The sequence below is a fragment of the Montipora capricornis genome, chromosome 1 (genome assembly GCF_036669925.1).
Source record: "Montipora capricornis isolate CH-2021 chromosome 1, ASM3666992v2, whole genome shotgun sequence".
Classification (NCBI taxonomy): domain Eukaryota; kingdom Metazoa; phylum Cnidaria; class Anthozoa; order Scleractinia; family Acroporidae; genus Montipora; species Montipora capricornis.
In genome coordinates, this window is record NC_090883.1 from 1,142,319 (window position 1) to 1,154,818 (window position 12,500).

Below are 12,500 nucleotides of genomic sequence, written 5' to 3' on the forward strand. Positions count from 1 at the left end.
GAAGACTTTTACATTTTTTGATAACTAATGGTAAAATGAGGGAGAAAGAAAGTGAAGTTAGAGTAACTGCAGAAAACGATTTACTGATAAGTCAGATTGAGTAGAGTTCGGAGCCGGAGGGAGGGAGGGGTGCAAATCGGCCAAGGGCAACCACTCACAGTTGTGAATTTGCCTTTGTTTCAATCCCCGATAAATAGATAAACCGCATTTTTTTTTTAGCTGTAAAGAACGACCAGAAAGTCGACCCCATCCGGAGTTCATGACAAGCTCCAGACGCTATGCTTGATAAAATGTTTTTTCGTAATGGCCTCAAGCGATACTGTGACAGCTTGTGACATTACAGAAGCATACAATTTGCAATTGCGTAGTAGGAGAATGAGGAAGGAGAATTTGGCGAAAACGTTTGGTTCTGCAACTCTACAAATATTCCTGAACAGAACCAGAACTTCATATTGCAGAAATCTTGATCTGCGATGGAATGAGGCTCATCTGTTTAATGTATCGTCTATTCTTTGGAACGGATACTGCCAGATTTTTGCTGGAGAAAAAAAAAGTAGCAGCACTGCGTTCCGTTTTACTGTTTTGCATTTAGCTTGAGTACGAGAAATCCCTCGAGCGGATATTCGGTTGCGAACCAATCAAGAGGGTCGCGGTCATTTGTCCCAATCTCATCGGCCATTAAATTGAGGGACGTGTATTCTAAATTTAGGTCATACCATAAACTGATTGGCCAAAGCCAAATGACAGAACACAACACGGTCCGAATGACCAATATTGCCGATTCATAATATTTACACTCGTTTCGCTCGTTTTCACTCAAAGAGTTGGACGTCAATCCCACTTAATTTCAAATTCTGGAAGCCAAACGTTTCTAAATTAAATACAATTACCTGTTTTAGTAAAAAGCTAATTGAATAACAACTGGCTCGAGAAGCGGTTCGAGTTTCTCTCTGCTTGAATCACAACTGGCTCGAGAAGATGTCGGAGTTTCTCTCTGCTTGCAAATACGCGAGGTTTAGTGTTGTAGAAAACGAGCAACGACAGGCTTTTGAAAGTTGAAAAGCATGCTGGAGATTTTTTTTTTTATTTTTTTACCAGACAGAACTAAGTTTCTTCTCCTCGTCGGAGTTGTTGCAACGCGGTTTGTGCTGAATTAGGATGCTTAAGTTCTTGGAGACGTTTTTAATGGTTGCCGCATTAGCACTTATACAGGTATAGGAAATGGCATGAACTTGCCTGTGTGCATTTCGCGACACTTAGTGGGCTAGAGTGAAGTTTGAAATTTCTCTATAACCTCTTTATGCAGTCGCCCTTGATCAATCAGAAACGAAACTATTCTGTTGAGTAATTGAGATGATTGCCACAAAAACCGTCGTTAAGGTTTCGAAAACCTGTCCCATAAATTTGCAGTCTTGTTAAATTTACTGACGAAATACAGGGTAAAGATAATACCGGCTCATTTTTTGTTCGAATTTTCGAATTCAGCCAGTTGGGTTTTCATATTCAGTTTTCGGTATAACTTATTATGGTTCTTTTTTGTGCATGCTACAACGGAAGACATGGAAAAATTGAAAGTCAAATATCCTCTTAAGGTTAGCTTTTCGGTGGACGCAAATTAAATTAATACTAGTAATGAAAATGCCAGTATTTTTTGTTTACAAAAGGTTCCCAAATCATAATTGTCGCGAGTTTCTATCTGCCCGCTAAAAATGACGTCTATTTTAAGTAATTAAACATGGATGAATATTTCCTGTGTGAGGCCGGACAAGGTTTTCTGGAAAACAGATATCTTCATTTAACTTTCCGAAACATCTTCCTCATTCGGGCGAAAACACCATCTCGAGGGATTAACACTAAAAATTATAGTGTTTCTAATGGAAATTCAACTGACTATTGACACAACTTTATTCAATAAAGGCGCTTTCGACATTCAAATGAGTGAAAATGCTGAGCAATCTTTTAAAGACTTTATTTCAGTTAGCCAGAATCAAATAAATGTCGATCCCGATTTTTTCCCCTTAGCTTATAAGCAGCAATACTCCGCACAAAAACCTTCCCTCGTCGTGTCCGAATCCCAGGAAGACTGAAATGGTCAATAACTGTCAATCCACAAGGGTGATCATGAGGGGGAGAAGGGGGGGGGGGGGGAATGCCGCAGCTGCCATGTTAGATCACATATAAAAAGCGAAACTAATACGTGTTCAAATGTAAACCTCACTCGCTAACTAAAGGAAAGCTGCAACAGCTCTCATGAAGCCATGGCTCACTCACTGTGGCTAACTCGCCTGATATTTCCTTGCTTCTACTGTCTGATCGGAATTGTGCTTGTGTCTATGAGGGAAGACTTTTGCGGAAGATTTTTCGAGACCCGACAAAGTAAGTTACAAAACTTAACATTTCACACTGTGTTTTCAGACGTTTTACCTACGTTTTTTCAATTTATTTATTTTTTAGTCTAGAGGAGAATTTAGCTGAGTATTCATAAAATAATCCTAGGCAAAAGCAACTGTTGGGATACCATTGTGCCAAGCTCCTATTTTTACACGCCATTCAACGCAGAACCTTTTCACACCCCTCCATGGTAATTAAAAATCAAGAAAACAGGGGGGTATTTTAGAGGACTCTTCATATTTATAGAATGCCGCTGAAGGAAATGTCACTAGGAAAACCTTCCTACTTTTAATACTTCGAGTCAACTCAAAATGTGGGCTATTACCTATCTGCCTTCGTTTTCATTCAGTTTTCATTGATGTATATATTTTTTAATTTAGAGGAGAATTTAGCCAAGTATTCAGCAAGTAATGCCAGGTTAAGGTAATTTCCTTGAAAATGACTTACTATCCAGATTTTTTCAAACTTGGCACAATTGATCTTCATACACAGAACATTAAAAAAAATGCAATAAAAAGATGGAGTCACCGTACTTGTTTTCGCGCTGTATGCCCTTTATTCTAAGTGTTTTTTACCGAATTACGCGAGGAGCGTTCGAAACTAAATCAACCGGAAAACTGTTGTTATGTAAACCTGAATATTACTGAAAACTTGAACCTACTTGTTTGTCCGGGCTATAATCTTCAAGTAAAGTGATTTCAAATTGCTCGATTTTGCAAAGAAATGTAAGAAAATTGGACCGTTACAGTCATCATCTTACACTCAGTGTCGGGCTCCAGTTCCATTTTTCCGTCATTTATATGTAAATACTACAACCTCTACTATCCAACTTTTCAGTTTTCTGATTTCCGTGTACCTATTACTAGTAAATAAAACCATTAAAAATACAAAATGATAAAAACACCTCAAAACATTGATTTGTGTTTTAAGCATAGGGTTTTTGTAGTGCTTGAAACGCGAACAAGATATTGCCATTAAACCGATTTTAAGCGGCGTGAAAACTGCTTTCAGGTGAATCCCTGCCTTAAAGGCCTGGGAACGAGGCTGCGCGTAACCTTTTTACACCCCTAAATGGTAATTAAATATTATTGCGAAAACAAAAGGTATTTTAGAGGACTCTTCAGGCTTAGAATGCCGAAGAAAACGTCACAGTAGGAAAACTATTTTGACTACTTCGAGTGCACTCAAAATGTGGGTTATGAAGTAAATGAATGGCATTAAGGGAAATGATATATGAAATACCGTATTTACCAGGTTCGATTAAACGCGGCGGCGTTTATTAAATTTTTATCTTGTCCAATGCGGCGTTTATTTAAAATTCATATTTCTTAACTCACTGACATCAATTACGGTAGATGATTTGTAAATATTATTTCAAAACAGAGACATGTTTAAAGTTGCAATGTCTCGCCTTTTTTGCTGAGATAGAAGCGTAATTGCCTGGCTTGTGATCGACGTTCAGAGAATTTAACGTGTACTCGTTTTTTCTAAAAAAGCCTCGAATAAACGCTGCATTCGTCTCATTAGGTGCTGCGTTTAATCGACTTGGAGGTCGGCGTTTAATCGACCAAATACCGTGTAGGAGAGATGAAAAAGTTATTAACTTTCGTGTATTTCCTTTGCACACGAAAAATGAATTTTTTTAGCTCATTCACAGAGAGCTAATGTTCTGTCAGTGTTCTTAATTTTTGCTAGCTTATTATTTTGTCCCTGTTGCGACTTGATTCTTTTACCGATGCTGAGGGAACACTCGAGTGTAAAATGAAGCAATGAAATAGGTAAATATCCGTTAACACCAGTGTCGATTGTGAAATGTTGCCAAAATTAATTAATTCAAATTCAAACTAAAAGGATTGAACATCACTGGCTTCGCGCAGGTTTGGACAGAGGAAAGAAGTATTGCTCATTTAATTTAATTTTGTTTTCGTTAGTAGTATAAATAAAGGTAGACGAAATGCAAGCTGTAGCGTAACTGTGAGGACAATTAACTAAAATACTTAGAGACGTTTTTAACATTAACAATTTAGTTGTCTTATTGATACACTGAAGAAGCCAGGTGCCTTAACATGCGTAAATAAGTGCATTATACATTATCTGCTAGTTTCCATTGCTGCGCGGAGTTTCTTTCAAAAAAAAAAAAAACTCGATGCGTTTCTTGAGGGTCCCCAATAAGGTTTTCGGGATCGGAGATTTGGCCTTTATAGAGCCCGGGATTCGGGATTCTAAAGAAATATGGGATCGGAATTCGGGATTGCATTTATGGACGGGACGCGGGATTTAGCGTTATTACGAAACGGGATCCGGGAAATCGTCACTTTGAAGCCCCGAGATCCAGGAATTCAGAATGCAGAGCCTCACCCCTATGGTTTTCACTGCGAGACTTGGCGTGGTAAAACAAAGCTTTTTTTGGTCTCCCGGGACAATATGGCCGCCGTGTGACAAAGGCGAATTGTGTAACCTTGCTTTCCTGCCAATGTCCCGTTTTTGAGTTGCATCTCTGAGAGCGTCTTTTGCATGAGCAAGATTCTCGGGATAACTTCTTTCACGTTGGCATAATTTAATGTTTTGAATGAGCTCTTCAAATATTTTTTAAGAGTTTGCTCTGAGAAGTCTCTGAGCCGCGCCTTTTATCAGTGAAGTCTTTTTTGACTTATGATGGGTGTCACGAGGAGAAGTGCGTGTTTTGAAGTGTTTATGTAGGTTTGAAGTGCGTGTCCACATCAAGCACTGGGTTGTTCTTGAACCTTTGTGAATGTTTGTATCCAGAAATGTCATTTCTGCATCTGAAATTTCAGCCGCGAAATAATTGTGGGCGGGTGGTGTTTGTTTGCTTGTTCAATGAACCGCAGCATTTCGGTTTCAGAACTTTGATTGCTAATGCTAAAATTAAGGTCAATAGGCCTTTTGCGACAAACGATCATAAGGTACAAAATCCGCCATGCTGGAGGGCAAGCTCATTATTATTCCCCCACTGGGACATTAAAACAAAGGCAAGCCAAGCTTGAATGGTTCAGATCTCTTTGTTTTAATGTCCCAGTGGGGGAATAATAATGAGCTTGCCGTCCAGCATGACGGATTTTGTACCATGTGATCGTTTGTTTTAAAAAGGCCTATTGGATCATGAAGGTTGGTGGAAAAGACTAACAAAGTGTATTCCAAATCAACTCTAGTTGTAATTGACGACGAGGTCTGGACATCATGCTGTGACGTCATGACCGGTATCGGGATTGGCCGATAAAAACTTTAGGGATTTCGAGATGAAGGGAAAATTTTGGTCGGGATCGCGGGATTGAAGGACCTTATTTCTTGTCAATCCAGTATGTTTCTCTTATCTCTCATTGCTTTAGATCACGTGTTGGTTGGTCATAACACAAGTTCTATACTTGTTGGTGACGAGTTTGAATGCCAGGTGAAGTGTATCGCTACCAAGACCTGCCAGTCATTCAATGTCCACCACGCGACTGGTAAAGCGGACAAACGCGTCTGTGAATTGAACAACATAACACGGCAAATGAAACAAAGTGATTTTAAAGCGATGAAAGGGTCCAACTACTATGGCTCGATTAAGGTCAGTTGATATAATAACAGTAACTTTGTTCATTTAATTCAATGTAAGGGAAGGATCCAAGGTATCCTGCAATAGGTGAATGTAATTGAGAGCTGATTTTGATGAGGGAGGAAAACCGGAGAACCCTGAGAAAAACCCTCTGTATCAGATTGAGATTGACTGAAACTGCAAGTATAACGTCATGGCTGAGGCTAGGGTTGAACCCGGGTCGCAGAGTTGAGAAGTGGGGTTGATAACAGCTAAGCCACACAGGCCGGGGCTCGGGGATGTAAATAAGGTGCGTTTCAACCTCGTTCCCAGGGTCCTCTCTCGAGGAAGGAAGAGAGAGGACCCTGGGAACGAGGTTGGGTGCGTTTTTTTTTAATATCAAAATTCAAACACGTCATTCAAACTTTAAATTTGACAATTCAAACTTTCAATTCGACAATTCAAATGTTAAATTCGACAATTCAAATATTCAATTCGGCAACGCAAATATTCAGTTGGCGTCACAAGTCACAGGTCAATGTTTTACCAATACAGAAAGAATCCTAAACAATCATTAAAGGGAACGGCCTTTGGCCTAATTGAATTGATTTGCCGAATATTACCCAATTGAATGTTTGAATTGTTGGATTGAAGGTTGGAATAGCTAAATTGAACAATTGAATTGCCGAATGCACCTTTGAACTTTGACCCTAAAAATGCAGAAATACTAACCAAGGACCTTTTAAAAAAACATTTTGTATGCTTTAAGGTGACATGCGTCGATATTTCTCATGAAAAGGGAAGGAAGTATACGGATAGCACTCATTGCCATACTGGTTACAAAGGAAAGCGTTGCCAACGTGAGTCTCTCTTTAGGAGAAAGTAAATAATGTAAGAACATAGCTAATTGTTAAAAATTCTCATGTTAATCAAGAGGTTGCTGTGACTGTTATGATGATAATGAATGAGTTGCCACAAGAGCCATGGCTCTTGGTTGTCATTAATCGGTTCCCTGTGTTATACGCAAAGGGTTCTGGGATCGCCAGGGGGCAAAGATTGCAAGATTGCAAGTCACTATAAATGTATGGGGGAAACTTACTGCGACGTCCAAAAAACGATTTTGGAGAGAGATCAACGAGTTTTTCGACACAATTTTATGAGAAATCGATGTGGGCAATGTTGATACGTGGCAAGTGTAAGTTTTTATTTGAATAACCGTGAAATATGAGATAGAATGTAATGAAAAACTTTCATGCTTGCGCAAGGTTCATTGTGAAATTGACATCGCGTCATGATCTCGCAATATTACAAAATTAGGTATAAATCTGGAGGAAATTACTTAATAAAGCCTTTTCAGTTGTATTTATCTGTGTACAGTCTGGCTTTTGGCTTATTTTTAAGCTCATATATGCAAATAATATTGAAAATATGCCTAGTGGCGATCATTGTGCTGTGTGGGGTTGCGACGAGGTACCCAGAAAAGCAAAAGGTTCTTTCTCACGTTGGAATATTAAGATTTTACTCGCCCAGGAACAACAAAGATGTTTTATCGTGGGCTAGAGCTATTAATCGTGACCAATTCAAGGTTACAATGAGTACGAATGTCTGTTCAAATCATTTTGTACGAGGTTACAGAACGTCTGAATGCCCTACACCAACTTTGTATATAAATTGAAAGGGTACGATTGTGAGAGTAAACCTCGAATACCTGCTCCAAAGATCAGATCCACAGAGAACAAAGAGAGAGAGCCAAGAAAAAGAAAGCAAACTGGTATTGCAGATAAGGTTCCTGCTAAGAATGTGCCCCTTGTGGAAGACGGATCAACATTGGGAAAGAATATTGACTTCGAATATCCAGCCTCACTATCCCCCGCAGATACTGATACGTTTTCTAAAATTGAAGTAGCCACGCAGACAGAGTATAAAGGCCGGTGAAAGAGAAGAGAAGATATTTCATTGACCAAGCAATTTGTCCCAAAAACTGTTACCGTTACACAGGTGTAACTAGGTCTAGGCTTGATTTGTTGTTTGAATTTTAGAACCAAAGGCTACTAACTTACGTCCCTGGAGGGGTAGTAAGAACACCAAAAAGTCATCAAAAAAGCGAATCACTAAAAAACCCCCAAGAAGACTAATAATGATGGAGTCTTGACAAAATGGGAGAGATTTGTTCTTATCTTAGTGAGAACAAGGAACGTTTTACGGACAGTATGGTGTTACCCGTGACATCGGATCACGTGAGTAGCACGTCTTGCGAATCATGTGAGTTTAGTAGTTCGTTCGAGTTCGAGTTGTTGTATGTACAGTGAGTAGTGCACGTTTTGATATTAAATCGATGTGAAACTTCAAGATTTGAGCCTCTGAATCCAGCGAAACGCCCTATAGCGTTACCTTCTCATACATGGTCACTTCGAGCCGGATTGTTCCTGTGGTGATACTCCTTGTGTTTATAATTCTTGAACCGGTCAATTCTTGTTCACACTCACGTGCTCTGGATATTTCTTCATTCTTCGACTCGACTACCTATCAAGTGATGCCACCCAAAGGGATTCGAAACTTTGAAGGAAAAGGGCATCGCCCATGAAGTTAACGAGCAATTGGGTGCCCTGATCGTCGATGTTAACTTGGACAAGTACAAACAAGCGCCAACACTGCATGTGTCGAAGCTTCGTCAGCAAAGGGAATCTCTGCGCGCCAAATTGGGAACCCTGAAGGTTTTAGACGAAGAAATCCTGTCAAATGTGAAAGAGGAGGAAATTGAAGACGAAATCCGCGAAGCAGATATTGTAAATGAATTGATTCAACTCACAATTACAATGATCGAAGATTTTCTGGAAGCTTCGAGCCCCCAACGAAGAACGTGGACGCGCCAAAACACAAGACACCGGTAAGCCCTTCTGTATCTGCTGATTCTAGTGATGTTAAACCCTCAACTGACTCTGTTGAATCGCCAATAAGGCTTAATGTAGCTACAGAAGTTGGTCTTGGAAATTTGGAACTCTCAAATCATTCTGCCCAACTTCCTAATAGTAATCCTGCTGCCAGTTCATCCATACAAGAAACAGGCCCTCGAGTTAAATACCAAAACTGCACGTGAAAAAGTTTGATGGGGAAGTTAGTACATGGCCCACCTTTTGGGATGCCTTTGAATCCTCTATCCACAAGAATCCTAAATTGGCTCCTATTGACAAGTTCAATGATTTGAACTCACTTCTCATGAAACCAGCTCTTGATGCCATTTCCGGTCTGTCTCTCCCCGCATCCAATTACGAAGAAGCAATTGCAATCCTTAAGAAGTGGTTTGGAAACAAACAACAGATTATAAATCGCCACATGGATATTCTTTTTAATGTCAGCCCAGTAAAGCCAAGAAAGCTCAGGGAACTGTATGACACTTTAGAGTCTCATGTAAGAAGTCTTAAGTCCCTAGGACGCCCTTCAGGCTCCTATGGAAGTTTACTATCATCGATTATTATGAACAAGCTGCCTCAGGAGCTGCGATTGATTATTAGTAGAGAAATAAAGGATCAAGAATGGCAACTCGATACTATTATGGGTGTATTAGAAAACGAGTTGGAAGCCAGAGAGCGTGCAGTCCTTCATGATGAGTCACAGTTATCAGCTGAAGGTCAGGCATTTCCAAACTTCCAGATGCGTTCAACTACATCTGCCTTATTTACGAAACACTCAGGACCCACTTGTACGTATTGTAAGCAGAGCCATCCCTCTAACTCCTGCAAAATGGTAACCAATCCTGCTGCCCGCAAGGATATTCTCATCAAACAAGGAAGATGTTTTGTTTGCCTCAGAAAGGACCATCTCAGCAAAAACTGTCCTTCAAAGCATGAATGTTTCAAGTGTTAGGGTAAACACCATATCAGCATTTGTCCATCCAATGGCAACAATGGTACCAATATTTCAAGAACAACACCCAAGCAAGAACATCCTCAGAAGCAACCGGGGAACTATTGTCCCTCAGGCAGTAATAAAGGTGGCCCCAACTCTGGCGTAAATTCCTCAAGAGCCGCACCCACACAGGAACAGACCCAGAACCGTTCGAGGAATTCAAGACAGAACCTCACAGCCTTATACGTCAGTGCCTCTACTCTAGTCCTTCTTCAAACAGCCAATGCACTAACCTACAAGCCAGGAAACTCAGCAGTCAAAGCGAAAGCCCGACATCCTGGATAGTGGAATTCAATAAACCTGTGTGAGTGCAAGGCTAAGAGGGCATCTGAATTTACCAGCTGAAAGCAGTCAAAGGATATCCATCAAGACATTTGGCTCAACGAAGGAGAACAGGCAGTGTGTGGATGTTGTTCGACTCTGTGTTGCCACTGGTCATGGGGAAGGTGTAGAACTATCTGCCTTTGTGGTTCCCATCATTTGCGATCCTCTGCAGAGCCAATCTATTGCAGAAGCTACCCTCACATATGCTGTATACGGGACTCGAACTTGCGAATTATGGTGCTGGTGAAGATAATGTTGAGGTTGATATTATGGTTGGATCAGACCAGTATTGGAGTCATATGTCTGGCAGGGTGATAGGGGGGAGCATGGCCCCACTGCTATTGAAACCAAACTTGGATGGGTGTTGTCAGGTCCAATTCCAGAGGGAATACAAGTTGACAGGTACCAAAGTAATTTCGTCACAACACATGTTCTAAAGAGTGGAGTAAACCCTGTTGATGTTACTAACGAGACCCTCGATGAAAATTTAAAGACATTCTGGGAACTAGAATCACTTGGCATTAGACCAAGGACATTGGACATTTCCACGAGCAGATATCCTTTAAGAATAACAGATATGAGGTCCATCTGCCCTGGAAAACACCACATCCCAGTCTTCCAGGCAACTATGAGCTAATCAGGAAGCGCCTAGAGAACCTTCTTAAACGTCTTCGCCAAGAGCCTGAAGTCCTGAAGGAATATAATTCTGTAATAAAGGAACAGCTACAAAGAGGCATAGTTGAAGTTGTGGAGAAACCTAGCGAAGGAGGAGTTGGTAGGGTTCACTATATACCGCATCATGCAGTCACAAAGACCGACAAGTCAACAACCAAGGTTAGAGTTGTGTACGATGCTTCCGCGAAATCTGATGGTGTAGCCTTGAATGATTGCGTGTACACTGGTCCATCCCTTGCAGAGAACATATTTTATGTACTTTTGAGATTCCGCGTTAATCAAGTGGCCTTGACTGGTGATGTGGAAAAAATGTTTCTGATGGTGGGAATTACAGAGGAAGACCGAGACGTCTTAAGATTCCTATGGGTGGATGACATAGACAAGTTCTCGCCAGAAATTGTGATTCTGAGGTTCACTCGCGTTGCATTTGGGGTCTCATCCAGTCCTTTCCTGCTACATGCCACAACCAAGCATCACATTGAACATTACAAGGAAGCCCATCCTGTATTTGTGGAGAAATTTCTTTGCTCGATTTATGTCGATGACCTAAGGTCTGGAGCCTCCGAGGTCGACGCGGCTTATGAACTATATCTGAAGTCCAAGCTGAGGTTTGCTGAGGGAGGATTCAACCTAAGGAAGTTTGTGTCAAATTCCCCTGAACTAACAAACAGAATCCAGTGTAATGAAAGCAGAAAGTCTAATGCCGATACGTCTAGTGTTGAACTTGGGCATTAACAGTCATCCCAAGCTCTTCTGGAAGGGCATGTTGTTTCAGAAGAGGACAAGACTTATCCTAAGAGGTGGTGGAGTAGAAGATATCGGCAGGTCGGAACAAAAGGTGCTTGGAGTATGCTGGAACCCCTTGAAGGATGTATTCAACCCACCAAGAGAAATGTTGTTAGTGTTGCTGCGAAGTTCTATGATTCCTTTGCATTCCTTTCACCAATCATCTTAGAGTTGACGTTGTTCTTCCAGGAACTTTGCAAAACGAAAATTGGTTGGGATGACCCCCTGAATGACAATTTGTTGAAGATGTGGCGCAAGCTGCTAAATGGGTTAGAAAGTGCTATTTCCAAGGAATTCAAGACAAGGTTGTCAGTTGTAGTCTTCATGGGATTGGCGATGCATCCAGTAAAGCCTATGCTGCAGTCATCTATCTGCAGATGACAACGACCGTTGGAGGCTATGTCAAGTTGGTTGCCTCCAAGTCCAGAGTTGCCCCTGTGAAGGAATTAACTATTCCAAGACTAGAGCTTCTTGCCGCCTTGGCATTAGCGAGACTTATCACACATGTTAAGGAAGCTTTAGAGCATGACCTGTTGGACTGACTCGAGAGTAACATTGTTTTGGATTAAGGGCGAGGAAAGAGAGTGGAAGCAATTCGTCCGAAACCGAGTAAATGAGATCAGGAACCTTGTTCCAGCAAGTAGAGGGCAGTACTGTAACGGAAAGGATAACCCAGCCGATATCCCCTCGAGAGGATTGAGTCCCGTGGAGCTGTCAAGGTGTCCGCTTTGGAAGGAAGGTCCCAAGTGGTTAACATGCTTTACAGAAGACCTCAAGAGTGTGTTCAACAGTACACACATCCCTGAAGAATGTTTCGTAGAAGTGAGAGCTGAGGAGAAAGTGAAGTGCCAAACCTCATCCTTATCTCTTGCAGGAACTGAAC

General features: G+C 41.0%; 1 protein-coding gene across 2 annotated transcripts in view; it reads left to right on the forward strand.

Moving 5' to 3' along the window:
• Positions 1 to 2,182: 2,182 nt before the first annotated feature.
• The window catches only part of LOC138044349 (fibrinogen alpha chain-like), a 217,976-nt gene continuing 207,658 nt past the window's right edge, over positions 2,183 to 12,500 (forward strand). Inside the window, exons 1-3 of one of the 2 annotated variants that reach the window (XM_068891755.1) lie at positions 2,183 to 2,376; positions 5,739 to 5,959; positions 6,696 to 6,786. In XM_068891755.1, coding sequence (XP_068747856.1) covers positions 2,259 to 2,376; positions 5,739 to 5,959; positions 6,696 to 6,786 — 430 coding nt within the window. In that variant the 5' untranslated portion in view covers positions 2,183 to 2,258. The remainder of the gene's footprint in view (positions 2,377 to 5,738; positions 5,960 to 6,695; positions 6,787 to 12,500) is intronic. The other variant, XM_068891146.1, reaches the window with a different exon arrangement.